The sequence below is a fragment of the Mugil cephalus genome, chromosome 20 (genome assembly GCF_022458985.1).
Source record: "Mugil cephalus isolate CIBA_MC_2020 chromosome 20, CIBA_Mcephalus_1.1, whole genome shotgun sequence".
Classification (NCBI taxonomy): domain Eukaryota; kingdom Metazoa; phylum Chordata; class Actinopteri; order Mugiliformes; family Mugilidae; genus Mugil; species Mugil cephalus.
Genome location: NC_061789.1, coordinates 12603461 through 12623374, shown reverse-complemented (window position 1 = coordinate 12623374; position 19914 = coordinate 12603461). Strand labels below are relative to the sequence as shown.

The 19914-nt window shown below is 43.0% G+C and overlaps 1 protein-coding gene across 2 annotated transcripts in view; it reads left to right on the top strand.

Moving 5' to 3' along the window:
• prkcab (protein kinase C, alpha, b) overlaps window positions 1–19914 on the top strand; it is an 87718-nt gene that overhangs the window by 63997 nt on the left and 3807 nt on the right. The window contains exons 6-17 of one of the 2 annotated variants that reach the window (XM_047572047.1): window positions 6658–6814; window positions 6896–7030; window positions 7696–7789; window positions 9068–9097; window positions 11311–11451; window positions 11563–11736; window positions 12096–12187; window positions 12440–12502; window positions 13022–13160; window positions 14905–14985; window positions 15838–15945; window positions 17031–17171. In XM_047572047.1, the coding sequence (XP_047428003.1) occupies window positions 6658–6814; window positions 6896–7030; window positions 7696–7789; window positions 9068–9097; window positions 11311–11451; window positions 11563–11736; window positions 12096–12187; window positions 12440–12502; window positions 13022–13160; window positions 14905–14985; window positions 15838–15945; window positions 17031–17171 (1355 nt within the window). The remainder of the gene's footprint in view (window positions 1–6657; window positions 6815–6895; window positions 7031–7695; window positions 7790–9067; window positions 9098–11310; window positions 11452–11562; window positions 11737–12095; window positions 12188–12439; window positions 12503–13021; window positions 13161–14904; window positions 14986–15837; window positions 15946–17030; window positions 17172–19914) is intronic. The other variant, XM_047572048.1, reaches the window with a different exon arrangement.

Genomic DNA, 19914 nt, shown 5'->3' with positions numbered 1-19914 from the left:
AAGCGGCGGGCTTTCGTGGTTCACCGCACTGATGTGAACTTGATTAAATCTTTCCTGCCAAGAAAATTGACACATCTCCCCACTCTCTCTCTCAAGCTGTCTCTCTTTGTTATCCCTCCTCTCCTCTTCTGCCTCTGTCACTCTGTCGTTTCACTCCGTCCCTTCTCCCAATATTGACTTTTCCTGTCACCCTCTCCCACTTGTCCTTTGAGACCTCGGTGTCCCTCACCCATTTTTTTCTGACCTCAAGATTATACAGTAATTTTCCCTACACTTTACCACCCTTACCACAAATAAAGGATTAATATCTGATTTTAGGTCTTTGACAAAAATTAACTGTGTGCGTCTTCATCTGTATCTGATTTCGTATAGTCTGTGGGAATATCCAAACAAGAAAATATGAACACGAATTATTAGTTTCGTTTTATGTTTTTCGTGGATTCAACAGGCTTATATCGCACTGCAACTATGGCTATAGCCACTTAGCCTGGGAGTCTTTCTCCAAACCTAGCCACAGACATTGGTAAGGCTTGTTCGGAATAATGACACAGTAGACAATGCTGCACGCTTTGCTCAGTTTACCCTATAGATCAGACGGGAGATGCGAGACGATCCCGTATGCCACGCTGTGCTCTACGCTCCTACTCCATAGCTCATCTGCAAGAACCAGCTGAGTGAGAGGAAACACCTCACGGTGCAAAGCCACATCTCAAAACCAACAAGGATGCTTGCTTAGTGTTGACAGGAAGTAACCTACAGCCAGAGCTGTTGATCTGTCTTCTGGTGCAAATTCACACTTCTTGGCACAACACTCCCGCTGAGCTATCGCGGAGGAGTTCATGCGCACCCATCAAGAGCCTGATCACTGGTGGTGGTGGTCTCTACAGTATTTCACTGTCTTGATGCGGATGTCCTCATCAAGTTGTTTTTCGCCCCCAATTTCATCCTGATCCGATTGTCTTCTTCAGATTCGACTCTAGCCAATTAGCTGCTGCCGCTGCCGCTATAAGAACTTGATTCTAGTTTATGGCAAACTTAAAACAACTACATCGGATCAGGCTTGGATGAAGTTCAGTCCATTCATTTAAAAATTGCTCGACTGGCCCTGATGCCGATCTGCTGCTACTGTACGGGACATCCCTACTTGCATATATCATGTGCACTGAAAGGCAAATGGTCTACACTTATGTGGCACTTTTCTGCCTTAGTGGTACACTTTACATTGTTTGCAGTGCACTCACACACTGACAGCAGTATTGCCATTGAGGGTGCTTGTCTGACATCAGAAGCAGTTTTCGAGTTAAGTGGCTAGGGATTGTACCATCCAACCTGCTCTACCACAGCTGCCCTTAGCATTAATGCTTTGTATGAGGTGCCACTCATTCTTGCAGCACGTGCCACTTTGAAAGGAAGTATTTACTTGGTGAATCCCCATTTTCTGGTTCTGAAGTACGTCGCCTTGTTGTCGACAACAACACTAGACCAGCCTGTGGGAGCAGAACATTACTTCTATGTCCAAACTCTGGTGAAGTTGTAGCAGAACTCAGGTCATAAAGATGAAGATGTTACATAGAGCATTAGGGAGCGGCCTTTTGAACAAGATATCTGTGAGGGTTCTCTTCATCCAGGTCATGGGATGTCCAAAGGTTTTGAAGAAAGGCAATTGGACTTGAAGAGTTTCTTGAAGCGTCTTCAGTTCTGAAGGGCTGGTGAGGAGTAGGAACATCTGTGGGTGTTGCGCATCAAAAATGACTAATGTCTGTAAATGACTAGACGCTTTTTGAATTTGGAAAACCCTTCCCTACACTACTGGTTTAAAGTTTGAGAACAGCGTGCCGTGCAGTATCTTTAAGCATAGTTGGTCAGGGCTTCATCCTACAGCAAGTTAATGCTACAAAACTTTAGTCCAAGCTACATCGGAGCTACCTCAGGATAAAAACAAAATGGGAAGCTTGAAAACACAGAGTGGGCGGCCCAGTCTCTTGATTTTAACCCCATGGAGTTGGTTTGTGATGAACTGGACAGAAGAGTGAAGACAAAACATCCTACAAGTGCTATTTGATATCCATTTTAGAAACAAAGAATGTCACAAGTGTGTTCACATGTTAAATCGACCAAAGATTGTTACTTTGATGAGTCAAAAGCTTAGAATAAATGTTTGACTGGTAGTTTATAATCTGCCATCAATCTACAGTAGTCTTAACTTTCGTCCCCAAGAAGTTTCACAGTGTCAAACAGTCTCCTCCAATGACAGGTACACATCTAGTCAGTACCAGACACTAGTCATGTGCGTTTCTAATTGACAACCCCATCTCCCTACTAGTCCTTTAGAACTATTCGATGAGTGGCGAAACTAATTGTAAAAAGAGGATCCTATGCATGTCAGTCTGAATAATACCCTCCAGAACTGAAAAAGCCACAGAAATGCAGCAACTGACAGACTAAGGAGACCTTTGCTGGACCCTGGTTGCAAAAGAGAATCATCTATCAGTGTTCAACAGGCCAAACTGTGGGCCTATTACGTGTTCGTGTACCAGAAATATGTTGTTAAAGTCTTCATCAGAAGGTTCATCATGATTCTCACTTTCACTCACAAATTATCCTGGGAATATCTGTTGCCAGAAGTAGATTTAAAATCAAGACTGATGAGTATGCATCCTAAATGACCTCTCAGTGAGAACAAACAATAACCAAACAGTGAATTTGACTTCACTAGGATTTAGCGGAGCTAGTGGTGGGTCGGCAAATGGCAGAAGAATAGAATACCTCTCCCTCACTCCTCTATAGTTGGAGAACCTGCGATGCTTCAGTGATAAAACCCAAAAGACCTGTTCTAGATCCAGGGTTTTGTTTGTCTGTTCAGGGGTACTGTAGACACGTGGAAACACGTGATGGGCTTCATGGAAAACAACCTACTCCCTAAGTAGAAGGGGTCATACTGAGCTAACACAGATATTTAGATGAAAAAAAACAAAAAACATAACTATTAATAATAAATTCCATTTCCCGCATCATTCTTCGGATAGGAGCTCTGTGATCCTGTTCCACCGAAGAACAGTTTCTAAAGATTTGTCTTTGTTGGTTCGCTGTAATTGCGCTTCCTTAAAATAGACGTTCATTTTGGTCCTCCTTCTCCTTCCCCTGTGTGACATTTGTTTTCGAATCCTTGACAGTGCACGGCAGCTCCCGTTTTGGCCGCCCAGCTTTCCTTCAGATTATCAGGCTTTTCATTCGTCGCACATGGCATTGTTATGCAACAGCACATTTGTATTTCAAAGCCTGTTTGGGAGATCACACTGCCGCGGCCCAACCGCGGACCCTCACTCACCCGCCCTGGGATCCAAAGGATATGTCATTTTTTTTTTCTTTTTTTGTTTTTTTCAGATGCACTGTATTTATATTAAGCAGGCTTTCAGTCCATTTGCAGGAGATCATTTTGATGTGAATGTTTTATGTGTGTGAGGATATAGGAAATGCAGGTGATTTGTGACTCCAGAGAGACATTTACCGTAGTTAAGGAGATAACTATCGGATGCATTAGCCAGTGTGAAGAAAAAGAAACTTGACCCGGACCTTCCATTTTCACAACTACAACCAGTTTGTGCAGAGAAGTGTCATCTAGTCGCAAATGCATCTCCTTTTGGTTTTGCTGGATTTCGTAATCAATCATTGCACATGTTTTGCACGAAAGATGCACAGTTGCAGACACGGTGAACTGTGTTGCATGTTCACAGCAGCTTCACTACAAAGTAAAACTATGTCCAGTTGCCACTTCATTAGGTACACTAGAGAAACCACTAATACTAAACCTTTGTGAGTGTTGAAATGATCAGTTTATGCTAAAACTGCACCAAAAGGGTCTATTTAATGTAGTGTTTCCGTTATTTAACCAAGCCCACAGTTTAATACAGGGTTGTCAAAAAATAACAGAAACACAATTCAGCTTTGCTACACACCTCCGACATGAAGTTGAATCAACAGCTCTCCCCGTTATATCAAACAAATGCTAAACACCACACCCTTAACGAAGCTTAGATTTCCACTAGGATGCATATGTTTTCGCTGTTGTACCTTAAGAACTGGCGAGAGAGTGTGTTTTTCTTTTCCCGTGGTGTCTGTTCTGCCCCTGAACTGGTGACAAAGACATACAGCAACACACACATAATTTTATTAGCAGCTTCCACCTAAGGAGCGGGAAAATAAGAAAAGAGGAGGGGGGGGGATACAGGAGGCAAGGAGCTCTCTTGTTGTATCCAAGCAACAACAACAGACAGTAGAGATGGTCCTTGATCGCTGCCGCTGATGATGTTTATGATGTTTCCTGTGTAACAGGGAGATTCGAAGGCAGGAGGCAGACAGAGACACTGCACATGTGTTAGTGCATGTAACTTACCCACTTATTTGTGCATGTGAGGACAACAAATATAGCGCGTGAGCCTCCTCCGACTCTGTGCACGCCTAGGAGTTAGTGTCCCCATTAGTGTCTTTACCGGCTCGTCTGAGTTTCTTTGGCATTGTTTGGTGCCAGCGTTGCCATGGAAGTGACTGATGCCTGCGAACGCTTCCACGGCCAGCAGGGAGGGAGGATTTAGACGAGGACGTGGGATGCTGAGATTCTCCTTCTGCCCCTCCTACTTCGGTGTGTGTGTGTGTGCATCCGCGTTGTGTTGTGTGGGCGAATGAGAGACGGAGAGAGATTGAAAAAAAAAAAAAAGACAGAGAGGGCGATTACTGTAGCTGAGACCAGGAGTGAACTATGAGGTTGAAGCACCACATTTATGAAAAAGGGGAAAGCTTCGGATAGATACCTAATGCAGCTCTGGAGAGGCCAGCAGTGCCCTCTAGTGCCTGAAAATGGGAGCGCTTGAGACAATTATTGAACTTATCCTCCTTGTTTGTTTGTTTTTTTTTACACTTATTAACACGATTTAAAAAGAGGATTTGAGGTTTTATTGCTTTCAAATGATCTGAAAGCTTCAGATTTTTTTTTTATTTATTGTCCGTTGACGGAGTAAACAGCTTATTAGCCAGCCGCATTAGCCCTAACCCACTAAACTGAAACCCAGCCTTTATTGCCTTTGTGTTCCTGCTTCAAAAAGCAGCTCAAAGCTAAATAATAATAATAATAATAAAAGAAAAAACAACAATAAAACGAACAGCTCTCCGTGTTCCGTTTGGTTTCGCACACTTTAGGAGGGGGGGAAATGCATTGCTGTTTTAATGAATAATCTCAATATGGGATCTGAGACGAGGTGTCCCTGTGTGAGGGTTCACGCTGACTCTCTGAAAACCTTCAGGTTTAACGGCTTAATTATCCTGCGCTGCGGTCTGATTACATTTAAATATGCAGAGCTGAGAGAGTGTTGTGGATGAAGGCGGTTTTAAAGGATCAGCACGAGCCTGTGTGTGCTCTGCTGTCTGCTGTAGGTTTGTTGTTGCTGGCAGGGAATTGGCTCCTCTGTTGTGCGGCCTATTGTTATCCTTTCTTTCTTTCTTTCTTTCTTTCTTTCTTTCTTTCTTTCTATATGTCTTCCTTTCCTCTGTTGCGCGTCCATGTGATGTTGCTAAGTGGGGGAGTGGCCGCTCGCGGTGGATGCTGTCGCCATGGTGAAGGCGGCTCGCTCCAGCCACCTCATCCCCTCGCTCCTGTTGCTATGAATTAGCTCTGCATGTTTTCCCTTTGTCCGTCGTTACTCACCCTTCTCCAAACGCACGTCTGCAGTGCGCTCGCCGAAGAGAGCGCACACGCATCATCAGCTCGCCTCGCTTGGCCGCGCTCTAGCGGAGGACGTGGGGCGGACTTTTGGGCGAGTGTTTTTCTTGATCTGCGTTTGCGTGCGCCCCAACTCCCACCAGTGTTACAATCCTGCAAGTGTTGTTTCACACTTAACGACGTTAAGTAAATTTTGACAGTATGCTTTGCTTCGCAGCACCTGCTAACGGCATATGTGTCGCCTTTCTATTTATTTCTGTGTCTGTCTGTCAGAAGAAGAAAAAGCCCAGCTTCTAGAGTTAGGACCTAGTCTACTCATGATTACATTTAGGTGTTCCTGTTAACTTCTGTTAATTTATTCATACGTAGCAATTTCTCAAAACTAGGAGGAATCTAAGACCACATACCTATACACCGATCTGGCATAACATTAAAACCACTGACGAAGAGAAGTAAATAACACACACATTGTCTTGTGACAATAAACATTTGAACTTGCACCACCTACCTACCTGCACCAAACCAGGCACCCCCACCCCATAGCACTGACACTGACACCCAGCATAATGCAGGTTTAGAAGCAACTCCAAAAAAAACACAAAGAACAGCACAAGGTGTTGACCTGGCCAAAATGATCAAGTGTCTGTGCAAAGATTCACAACCCTCAACCCACAGGACCCAAAGACCCCCATGAACAACACAGGACACCCTCAAAAGGCCCAGTCACAACAGTTTTAGGTCATAATGTTATGCCTGATCGGTGTAAACAGCCAGATAATTCTCTGGGACTGAAGGTGGGATCGCTCCTATTTGGAAGCGACTTCCAGCGACTCATCCCTTCTCTTGGTCCACTCCTCCGTCAGCAGCCCCCCATCTGCGTGACCCCCGAGTCAGTAGTGCAGAGTCACGGAGCCTCCTCTTTCTGTCTGTCGCGTGTCTTCCAGTGGGCGAGGCCAGAAACCTGATTCCCATGGATCCCAACGGCCTGTCAGACCCATACGTTAAACTCAAGCTCATCCCAGACCCAAAGAACGAGACCAAACAGAAGACCAGGACCATCCGCTCCTCCCTCAACCCCTGCTGGAACGAGTCCTTCATCTTGTGAGTTCAGAAGCGTTCAGTTTGTGACAGGAGCTTGACCTTGTCGTTGTTAATCAAGTGATTTTTCTCTTGTCTGTGCAGTAAGCTCAAGGCATCGGATAAGGACCGGCGTCTGTCCATTGAGGTGTGGGACTGGGACCGAACCACCCGGAACGACTTCATGGGTTCCATGTCGTTCGGGGTGTCCGAGCTCCTCAAGGCCACCAACTGTGGATGGTTAGTCGTCTCTCTGCTTCACTAAACTAAAGACGACAGCCCTTTTTCATTGAGGGCATTCAATTAGGAGTGGTTTTCAAGACCATCGTATTTTTCCACTGCTTTATTTTGACTAAAGGGAGCAAGCTTTTTTCCAGAGAGGAAATATGCCATTTATCACAGCAGCGCGACACGACACTGACCTCACTTCAAAACAGAAGCACAACGTGCGTAAAGCAGACGTAAAACACCCCGGTCATGGCCGCCACCGTTCACAAACTACCGTCATTTCCCCATCTCCCAGTCTCTGGCTGGCTGCTTTATATCAGTATGATAAACACTCACTGGTGCTAAAGTCTCCCCTTTCAAGGGCCGTGTGTTATCATAACGGCAGAGGACTAGCCTAAACCAAAGCCTGATCGACGGCTGCTGCAAGCCCTCTTAGAAGCTCCAGGAAATACCTGCGTGTAAAAATGTCTGGCACCGGGGTTTCGGAAACTACCGCTGGCACCGCAGACAGAGAACAGATCCAGAAACACTTAAAGAATGGAAATCATCAGCTAATTAAAGTGTTGCACAGATACAACAGTTTATAGCTGCGCACGTTCAGGACGGAATGCACAGGTGGTGAATGAAAAGCTGATGTGTCCCGTTTGTGCATCATTTAGTTATTTTTGCTCTTTCAGGTACAAGTTGCTGAACCAGGAAGAGGGAGAGTACTACAACGTCCCCATTCCCGAGGTGGACGACGTCAACCTGGAGCTCCGACAGAAGTTTGAGGTGAGCCGCTGTGTGTATTTTTATTTTTTTATGCATCTTATAATGTACGCTCACACACACACACACACACAAACACGCTCGCGCGTACACTCCTTCCGCCCTGTCACCATGGCAACCCCCATCCTTTTCTTCCTTGTGCTTTTCACCCTGTGTGTCAGGGAAGGACGTCAGTTCCTCCTGGAATTAAAACGATTGCTCGTTTATTAGCAGTTGTATCATATTTTTGGGGGGGATTTATTTATTTATTTATTTTTTTTTAAGCGGTGAAAAAGTTCATGTTTAATGGATCTTGTGCATCGTGTGGGAAGTTGGCGTCCGTACAGTTACGGGCTAAGTTTCACCTCCACGTGCAAACACTGGGGTCACATTTTTAAAACCAACCCATTTGGAATCTACTGTGGCTTTGACACAGTTTTTGCTATTCACAGTATTTATACTTTGACCCACTCTCGGAAGTCAGTCATGTGACGCAATACACAATATGGAAGCCCAACGACATCTACATGTCAACAATAAAAGATTAAGGATGTGAATAAAGTTGTGAGGGCAACAAACTAAACCAGTGGTCTTCAATGTTTTTCAGGCCAAGGACCCCAAACTGATGGAGAGATTAAGTAGAAACCTCCTACCTACTATATAAGTTCTATATTAAACTTAGCCTAGTGCTATTTATAAATATACATTATTATTATCATTTTGCATTCAATATTTAGCTATTCCTTATCCCTTTAGTAAAACGTGGGTGTGAGTTAAAAAAAATATACATAAAAAATGGCTAATCAACCAAAGATTTTGCGATGCCCCCTTGCAGTACCTCTGCGGACCCTCTAGGGGTCAGTGTTGAAGACCTATGAACTAAACTAAGTAAATCCCACTATCTACCACCTTCCCAGTCTAAAGGAAGTCAAGGATTGCTTTTCAATGATAGTGATAGTGATCAGAGGCTCTTTAGGGTCATTCTATTTAAGTCCACCTCTTCTTGTGCATACGTGTGTTCTAACACCGTGTTTAAATGTCATCTCTCCACAGCAGCCCTCCAGACTCAGACAGTCTTGCTGTTTAAAATTTTCCCCACCGCTGACATTGACACACGGATGATCTGAGGCTCACAAAACTGAGCGTGTGCAGCCAAAACTAGGGCACGCCGCGTCAGATGTGACAGACAGTGATTTATTCTGCTTTCTTGTCGTGCCTTCAATCCACATTTTGCCACTTTTCTCCACGCGTCCGTCGCACATTTCCGACCGCACTAACACGTGGGTTTCTTCTTTCTCCTAGGCCTGCCAGTTAAATATCCACTATCTCAAGGTAGCTCTTCTGCCTGCTCCCCCTCTATTATTGTGCTTGCGTGCGGCTTGAGTCACGCGGAAGTTACTTCCTGAGTTTGGATTGTTTGCGGATCTCTTAACGGGTTTCCCCAAATCAATCACATTTACTAACAAAGGCTTGCACAGCACTGGCACCATCCAGTGATTGGACCACTCCAATCTGCTCGCTGCTGTACATATATTAAAAGAATGTCACACGATTACTCTTACACACAAACTTTTTGCACATGGGACTGCATATAAAGTGAACGTAAAGTAGCAACAAAAACAAATATTTGCATTACTTGTGCGTTGGATAGGTTCACCGTTGTTCAAGTCTGTGATAAAGGTGGCCATCATATATACAGTATATAAATATATATATGCGTACACTGATCAGGCATAACATTATGACCACCTTCTTAATATTGTGTAGGTCTCCCTTGTGCCTCCAAAACAGTTCTGACCGGGTGTCCTGTGGCGTCTGTTGTTAGTGGGCGTCTTTGGGTCCTATGGGCTTGATCAGTTTGGGATCTAGTGAATTTGGAGGCCAGGTCAACACCTCGTGCTGATTTTCATTTTTGTTCCTAAGCCGTTTTTGTGTTTGCACCTGTGTCAGACTGGGAATGGCCGCTGTTGGTGGTACGTGTCCAAGTATCACCCACATGAACGTCAGGTTGAAAAGTTCCCCAGCAGAACATTGGGTTGTCACAAGACGGTCAATGTTACTCACTTCTCCTGTCAGTGGTCATAATGTGTACAAACACTATTTACACATTTCTCATATTAGCTTTTGCTAAATACGACGCATTTGCTGAGTGACTGCGGTTCCTCTGAGCTTCCGACTGTTCAGACTTGAAACACTGTGAATTATGTCCACGCCGCGCAAATTGGGAAAGGACTTGCAGCATCAGCTTTGCAAGTTTGATTCTTTGACTGGTCACTTGTCATCAATTAGGTACGGTGACAGAATTTATCGCGTTCTGACACTTTGCAGTCCCTACCTTAACCTCCAACACCAGACAGCGTTGTTGTTAGTAAATTTGTGGAGCACTCACTCCTCTGCTGGTCTTTTGATATTTAACGCCATCAGCCACTGCCATTGGTCAAGAGAGCTTCACAGCACCTCTGGCCACGCCCCTTCTACTAGTCCGGCCTGGACTATAGAAGGCTGTTTGGACATGACGCATGGATGGGCTCAAGCTCATCGAAGTGTTTTTATGTGTGCGGCTGCTTTGTATGTGTTGCAGTACAACTTGTGTTATTTACATGTCTATAGAAAGTGAACACTAGGTGTCTCTGTGAGGTAAGGGTGATGGTTGAAGTAGTGGATGCTGCAGATGTCATATATCACTGGTGTGATATGACATGAGATGCTAAGATTATTTTAAAATGTGTGTTTGGAAAGTATGGTCCACATGCTCTGGGATGCTCAGCACTGTACTGAAGAACTATTTTAAAGGATGATCACACCGAGATTGGATTTATCATCGTCTGACAAACCCATTTAATGTTTGTGTCATCGCTGTTAATCAGGAACACCTAACCCGAACCCCGAATCAAATATATATGCGGCGATTATTGCATTGAGGATTTTATCACCTTGAGTCAAGAGTAGAGAAATGGTTGTCCTGGCAACAGCTCCCGGTGCCCCACCGGTTGCCTGCCCCCCTTTTGTTCAGAGATCATTCTTAGGCCAGACGTTATTACAGCTGGGATCCGTGCAACACTGGCATCCCCCGTCGTCATGGACTCATGTTTTTAGTTGTGTTAGTGCTGTAAAACATTAGGTAATTTTCACAATTTAGATGATTTAAACTTAAGTAAGAGGATACAATATGTGCTCCAGTTTGACTATAATCAGACAAAGGCAAAAAAAAGGAATGTGCAACATCAGGGCAGGCTAACCAAGCTAATATTTAGATAAAAGAGGTGGCTACCACAAGCCCCTCCACAGGGACCCCTACCCAATACCAGATTTTGTCAGTTTGGATCTCCGTCTTTGCCTTGAGTATCTTTTGCTGTGGGGTATGAATGTCTGGTCAACAACAGTGTTTAAGTGGGCGGTACATTTCTATCCATCATCCACTTGAAGGCCAGAACCAAGCGTTTCCCAGCAGAATAACAAGATGTAGCAAGGTGATTAATAAGTGCAGTGGCCAGTCGGTGTAGTCTTAACTTTAATGGTATTTATGTGTGTGTTGTGAACCGCAGAAAGCCAAGCTAGGCCACGGTAAGAAAGTGATCACGCCATCAGACCACCGGCGGTTCAGCCTGCCTTCGGGTAACATGGACCGCGTCCGACTCAGCGACTTCAACTTCCTGGCCCTGCTGGGGAAGGGCAGCTTCGGCAAGGTGAGAGCCAAGATCACAGACCGCACCAATGTGGCAGCCAAAGGATGTTTGGTGTTTGGTTTTTAATCATCTGAATCTATTTTAATCTGCTCGTGCCTCCGTGAACTGCAGGTGATGTTGGCAGAGATGAAGTCGACGGAGGAGCTCTACGCCATAAAGATCCTGAAGAAAGATGTAGTGATCCAGGATGACGATGTCGAATGTACGATGGTGGAGAAGAGGGTCCTGGCCCAGAGGGACAAACCACCCTTCCTCACACAGCTCCACTCCTGCTTCCAGACTGTGGTGTGTAAAAAAAACTTTTGCAAATCCTGTAATTACAGATTTTAATGGATGGCTCAGGCTTCACAGCCCAGGTTAGGGTTGCATTTCACATGGAGTGCACCAACTTCACACAATGGTAACAAATGACTGGTTATTGATGAATATTGCTGTCTTTCCTCAGTTTTAGGTAACATCATAACAAGAGCATTGCATATTTAAAGATTAATATGTTACAACACATCTGAAAACAATACATATATATATATATATGTATATATATATATATACACTGTACAGCTAGACTGCTGTACTCAGCAAATTATAGAGTTCATGCAATTAAATTTGCTCTTTGCAACAGTTTTGATTTTTTTCTTTCCTAGGACCGGCTATACTTTGTGATGGAGTACATCAATGGAGGAGATCTCATGTATCATATCCAGCGTATGGGCAAGTTCAAGGAGCCACAGGCGGTGTAAGGACACACTCTGGTTCATCCCCAGACATATGTTTTAAAGATGAGAATGATTTCCTGCAGACATTTCTAAGCAAGGGCTTTGGACAACAATGCCCGAAAAACCTTTTTTAAAAATGGCATTTCAGAGCTAGACCACTAGATCCTCCAAGGTTTTTGCCAGGCCCACCTCTATGACAATTCATTTCGTTAAGATACAATATACTGTATGTAGGGCATAAGTATACATTTTCCTTTTTTTCACGTTTGCAGGTTTTATGCTGCAGAGATTGCTGTCGGTTTGTTTTTCTTGCACCGAAAGGGAATTATCTACAGGTGGGTGACAGATGTCCTTTAGATGATGCTTCAGAACCGTTTGTTTCAACCACCTGCTGTTAATGAGATTGCATCATAAGCCTATGATTTGAAAGCACAAATTGAGCATATTTTACAGAACATTAGATGGATAGCTCCGGATATACCGAACAGGCAGAAAAACAGATGTAGATTTCACCGTGCTCGTCTGACTGCGTTTAAACTGCAAATTTAGAAGGGCTTAGTTGTAATTACACTGATGTTAAAAGAAGAAAACGTTAAGATAGGATGAGGTGCTTCATAAAAACTGCAACAAAAAGTTTCTCCTGTTTCTCTTCAGTACTTCAACCAAGGGCCCACATCCCATACATCCAAGGAGCCTGTGTAGTCTGTCTAGACTTTAATTTGGCCAAATATAACCACCAGAAATGGTTACTGAAGGAGAAGAAAATCAAGAAACCCAAGCAGGGAACTGCAGTCATATAAATGCCTTTAACGTTTAAAAAAAAAAAAAATGCTAGTAAGCTGTCTCTGCTGCAGGGATCTGAAGCTGGACAACGTGATGCTGGACTCTGAGGGCCACATCAAGATAGCCGACTTCGGCATGTGCAAGGAGAACATGTACGAAGGGATGACCACGCGTACCTTCTGCGGCACTCCGGATTACATCGCGCCTGAGGTCAGATGATCACAGTGGATCTTATCATAAAAGTTTGCTTATCCTTAATTCCTTAACAAAGAGGTAAAGCCATTTCATTTTTTGGAGGTGGACCTAAACAACAATTAAAATGTCTGAATTGTTGTTTTAGAAAGCTGCGCACCACATTTTAACTTTGCAAACTCTATTAATCGGTGCATTTTTAGTGTCCGTCGAATACAAGTGCAGCTGGAATTACGCTCCATCCTGCATTATTATCTGTGTGTGTGTGTCTGTGTGTGTGTGAGGGGAGGTGCAGGATGGCAAATTGAATGGTAGGAGACTTTATTATGGCAGCTCAAAATAGCTGACTGTATTTAACAGGGGCTGATTTGGTTAGAAAAATGATACTGTTCACTTGTCACTGACGTCTTTACTTAGACACTATTGATGGAATAAAAATTGGCAAAACAGAAAAACATTGCTGCAGCAAAGACAAAGCCACGTTTTTCCTACTAAAGGCTCTTTTAGAGTACTGCAGGACATCGACGCTTGTGCACTCATCAGCCTGGCTGTAACAACAGTCGGGCTCATTTTTGTCTCTATTTCCTTTTTCATTTTTAGCAGTCAGCTTTCGCTGAAAGTGATAAGTCGTCCAAAGTTGTTTCTTCAAACCTCCCAGTTACCCGTTTCTCAATGTGTTCAATCTTTATAGACCCCTTCACTGTGATGTCACAACATTAGCTGGAGGCAAAACGGAGGGAAACTTGAGGCTAACGCTGTCACTGTCAGCTGTGAAAATGTTGTCTTGCTGTAATTAAAAATACTATCTTGAAGTTTTGTCACATAAAATACACATACATACAATCATAGACAACTTTGGTTTGGCTTTGACGATGAAAAGAAAGGACTGGGGTGAGACAATCATCAACAACGAGCACACTTCATATCCCATAAGATTAATATGTAATGTGTCATCAGTTTCAGTCTGGGTAACGTTATGGCTTAGACTAAATTGTGACTGAAATTACATTAATTTAACCATTATTTAGGGGATTCTTGCTACATGTTAGTGCTGATGCTAACCACTAGCTAATGCAGCATTAGTTGTGTGTTTCAGGGATGTCCAAGCAGAAATTCCATTTACTTTGTTACCCTCCAAAGTGGTTCCACATTTTGCAATATTTTTGTTGGAGAGGCTTCACTTGATAAAAACAAACCAGACTTAGTCCCGTCTGTGTCTTCCTTTGGTCAAACGTCCATCCAGTGAGTGAGAGTGTAGGGGTAGGTGAATATAGTCCCATTAGTCAGAGTCAGCTTTTTAAAATAACACTCACAATCTTGCTTAGTGGGTGTATTAGTATTGTCTCTAAAATATGTGTTTTTCTTTGTCCAATCTTGCCAAAAACAGTCTGTTGAAATATACTAACCGGTGTTTATACGACATTACATTTGAGATGTATTGCCTCCAGCTAAGCCCCGCACCTCAAAAACCATCACAATGTTTACAAGCTGTGAAGGGGTCTGAAGATCCAAAGTAATCAATTTGAAAATTGCGGAGATGGAGAAGCAGCTGGAAATGGCTAAACGGAAACAGGCTACTACCAAGCCGACCAATCACAGCTCTGTGTCAGCACGTAGTTAAGTTTCTGGGGAGGTGCACGTCAGTCACAGCGCTAGGGTCAATATCACGCACCACCTATTATTTGCAGACAGGAATTGGGCAGTGCATGTATGTTTGATTATTACAGTGCGATTAAACTTTTTCTCTTCTTACTTGTGTCAGATTATAGCATACCAGCCCTATGCAAAATCAGTGGACTGGTGGGCCTATGGCGTTCTCCTGTATGAGATGCTAGCGGGACAGGTAACACGTTGTTCTAAATATTAATTTGTGGTATATTTACATAAGGTTGTATAGAAACATTTAAGATTTTAATCAGTTAGTCGGTTGAAAAACTACAATAACACTGATCAGGATTGTTTACCATTAAATTTACTGGTCAGATGTGTCAATTCACTCACTATTGCTTTATGTTTTAAATCATTGTAAACTAAATATCTTTGGACAGTTTGGTCTGATAAAAACAAACCACCTTATCTCTAAAAAGCTCAGTTGGATCTCATATTTGGACTAAGACTGAAACGAGTTTAAGGAAACGAAACCGGAAATAACTGAGAGATTTTTTTTTTTTACTCACGAGAATAAAGGATTATTTACTGTATAGCTGTTATAGAGCAAAATAAAAATGAATAGTAGTTAGTCAGTATATAAAAGTGAAGCATAATTGTCATCCCAGAGGAAAAGAAGCTGTCTCAATAGCTGATGTAATAATACCAACAGTTTAGTTTCATGACTCCCTGAAGCAAAGCATTGTAGGATTTAACAATGTAACTCTGACACTTTCTGTTAGGCTATCATTATACACAATGTGTGTCCACAGAAGAAGAAAATTGGGTTTTGTTTGTTTCCAGGCAACAGTTTAGCAGATCATTTTCTCTCCCGCACATAAACAGTCTTCCCAAATAACATGTATTACAGGATTTAATGTTTATTTCCACATGACAAGACGAGACGCTAATCACTTAGATTAGAGCTCATTTGTCGACAGTGATGCAGCACAGCACACCTGACGTTGTCGTCTGTACCTCTTATAACAAAGCTGTACAATTTCATGATCACGGCAGCTATCTGAAGACTCGTGTTTGTTCCTTTCAGCCTCCTTTTGATGGAGAAGACGAGGACGAGCTCTTCCAGTCTATCATGGAGCACAATGTGTCCTACCCCAAGTCCATGTCTAAGGAAGCTGTTGTCATCTGCAAAGGGGTAAGTTGGGTTTAAAGTGGATTTTGATTCTGTTGTGGAATTAAAATCAACCGCCGGCAATCTGTCCGTTACTGAAAATGACAATGAAAAGGCAAAACGATCAGGAAAGATAAATAACATTGACCATCTTGTGACAATACAGTGTTTTACTGGGAAACCTTTGAACCTGGCATTTGAATGGATCTTACTTAGACATGTACCACCCACCCAGACCAGACCCCCACCCCGTAGCAATGACACTCCTTGATGACAGCAGGCTCAAAAAACACGAAAAAACAGCCCAAGGTGTTGACCTGGCCTCCAAATTCACTAGATCCCAAACTGATCAAGTATCTGTGGGATGTACTGGAACAAACCCGGCCAGTCAGTGCAGATGTTTCAGTATCAAAGGCATTGTATCCGACCGTTGAGGTGAAGAGGTTGATCCAGTCAATCTAACCTTCACCTATGGTCATCAACTCCAGGTAGGGGTTTAGATAATATCGATGCAAGAAGCCGGGCTCTGCCGTAGAGGAGGAACTCGAAGCAGCCAGCTGAGGTGGTTCAGGCATCTGGTGAGGATGTCTCCTGGGCGCATACCCTTGGAGGTTTACCAGGAATGGCCAACTGGGAGAAGAGGCCACATTGTACACTTTGAATTCACTGGAGGAACTGTATATCTAGAGTGGGCTGGGAATGAGTCCCTAGGGAGAGGGACATCTGGCGTACCATGCTTAGCTTCTTGCCATCTTGGATAAGCGATCCATATATGAACAGGGGTATTCTCTCACTGTCCTCCAAAGATACCACACTGTACAACTATTTCCAGAGGCGGAAAAACATCTTGACCAAAACTTAACAATTTTATGCAGTCACCGTGATGGCAAAAAAGTGTAAAGGGGTGTTAAATTGTCTGAAAGCATAAAATGTTTAGAAGTAGTGACATTTAGTGGTTTCTTAGCTTGAGATAGGTATCACGTTGTTTTCATTTTATTTGCAAAATCACGGTCAAAGTGAAACGTGGCTGTTGAATCAAGCTATGAAAGGTTTACCTTTTCTTCTTTCCAATCACCAATCACCACTTGTCCAATGCTCTTCGTCACCAGCTGATGACCAAGCACCCATCGAAGCGACTCGGCTGTGGCCCGGAGGGCGAGAGGGACATCAGGGAGCAGGCCTTCTTCAGACGCATCGACTGGGAACGTCTCGCCAACAGAGAGATCCAGCCGCCGTTCAAACCCAAAGTGGTGAGTGGCGCCGTTAGTGGGTGTACTGCATGTGTGCAGATGTTGATGTTGATCTTCATGGCCTGTATGTACAACTTAACTTCCGAAGTTAAATTACTTCAATGGTGAAATATCAGTACAAGCATGTATCATCAAGTCCAATTTCCCCTTTAAAGTCTTTGGTTTCTAACCTTTTCATTGATAGTACTAGGATGTATTCTGTGGTAACATCCCCCAATAGTTAGCAGTTTTATCCTGCCATTTATGTATAAGAAAAGTTTTTTATTGAGCAGCATTGGCAGAAGTCGAGTCCAAATTTCTGACAATATGTCACAATACAGTATTTAAGATTTTTTACATGATTGGCTCATATTCCAGCATGCATTGTGTCAAGGTGAAGTGAGGAAAAAGATTCTATCTGTATCTCAGCTCTGCACTCATAGGTACATGTTGAAGCCTGGTATTAACGTACATCCTGAGTGATTCGATCTTTACTGGCTGATTTAAATATGCATTTTTACTTTACGTAGACCTCCAGATGCATATGCAGGTGTGAACTTACGTACGTTCACACCTGCATATGCATCTGGAGGTCTGATTGCATGGAAATAAACCCGAGCATGATTTGAGGTGCATCAGAACAGTGGATCTCTACCTACCACTCACTATGTGACAAAGTGGATAAGAACCATTTGTCCACATTTTAAACAGCATTTCCATATTAACTACACTAATGATTTGTTTGTTTTAGCCATACAGTTTTCTGAGCATTGATTTGTAACTTACTATCTTCTGCCAGTTGTTTGTGTTTTGCAGCATATATACTTTTGGTTTGTCAAACAATGTAGAGTATTGAGTTCTGCACTGGATTTTAGCACTTTAGTTGTCATACATGTGGTCCCAAGGGATAAAAAGGAGAGAATTATCCAGTCAAGCAGTGATTAAGATCAGCTGGGATCTCACTGGGACAGACCATGTGTGAGGGGGGGAACAGAAGTTAGAGGATGTGTTGTCTTTGTCATATTTAGTGAATGACCAACATGCTAAGTTTATAAATGATGGGGAACATGTTTTTTTTATGAAACAGAAGTGAGGTTTATTTGAAGATGGCAGAATTTATTCCAATTGCCACTTACCTGCCCAGGAAGTCTTGTTATGGTTCAGCCTAGATTGGTTTCCTGCTGATTGAAGGTGCTATAAAGGCAGAGGCTGTTTGTTCTTGCTTTGTGTATAGCCTGACATGGGGACATGATACAAATTGTGGAACATAAAGAGCTGTAAAGGCTTTGCAGAAAGCTCAAATTAGAACTCAAAGACGCCATCATTATTGAGTAAACATGTTGCTTGACGCCGCATGGCTACTTTGCATAAATCAACATGAGCACATGGCCAATTCAGAACATGCCAATGCATTTTTTTTTTTTTTTTTTGAGGGAATTGTAGGAGTTACTCTCATTTGTCAACATTTTTGTTGGGTAGTTTGTAAAACGCTATAAGGACAGACTGTTTGAAAGGCATGATGATGTCAATTTATTTATGATGAATTCTCTTGAAAGTGTTGCACAGAGTTGAAAAAAACACAGAGCTAAAATATGCTAAATTAAAAATACTAGATTAAAACACAGTAAAAAAGAGCATTTGAATCAAACTACATTAAATGGAAAAAAATAATGAAAATAAGTTTTGTCTTACAAGCTAACAGGTATTGTCTGCCTAGAAGGTCTGCAGACTTCAGTGACCTTAATGGGACGTGCAGTTATAGGAGCCAGACCATTCATTGATTTATTTTTTGATATAAGCAAACGCTAAAATCTCGGTGAAGGCAGGCTGGTGCAGGGGGATATATGCCCTCGTTAGGGTGTTTGTGTTAAAAACTGCAGTGAGACAGAAAGGCCTGGCTAACACCAACGTAGAGGACATTACAGTAGTCAGGATAGGGTTAGAAAACAAACGTGGATGAACCTTTTAAAATCTTTTAAAGATAAAAAAAAAAAAACACGTGACTTCAGATGAATGTAAAATGAATTGATCTGTTTCTCCAATTTAGTCTCTGAGAGAGTTTCACATATGGGAGGAGGGAACTCAGGTCCATATGAAGAGCATCAAAGGTCCAAACTTCCTGATCTCAGTTTTGCCTTCACTGATGTTAAGGAAAGTTAAGGCCATCCATTACAAATGAGCTTTTGTCTTTTCTGGCTATCATTCATAATGGCAGTTTTGTATTATTATCTGAATGAATTAGACAAACTCTGCTTATGCAAGAGGACATCAGTTTGGTAGGCGGACCATCATCAGTGTGGCCAAGGCAGACTATGATCTCACGCTACTGAAGAAATGCGGTCACGAGTGGCCCAGGCCACCTCTGAATGTGGTTTGGTGCTGATGCGATCTCAAACACAGCCTCGTTGATTCTTGCTGTGCGCGCACACCTGTGCGTTAAGCTGGCTCACTTCAGTGATAAGTTCACTTGAGACACGTGTTCATTACCAGGTCTGAGCAGGACCACGCATTGCGTCATCGATTGGTTTTAAAAGGACTGGCAAAACAAAGTGTCCATCTGAGGTTTCGTGGCTTGGCTTCTGTAATATCAGCAGCTGAAAGTGCACGGCATGCAGATATGTTTGCGGTGTAACACTCACTCGGAGGAATTTGCGTCGTGACTGTGCTGAACATGTGCGCAACTACACATAGGTGCATCCATCTGTATATTGAGCTGCTTGAGACCCGTGCCAGCCGTAATGGCTCTAATCGGCAAGGCTGATCA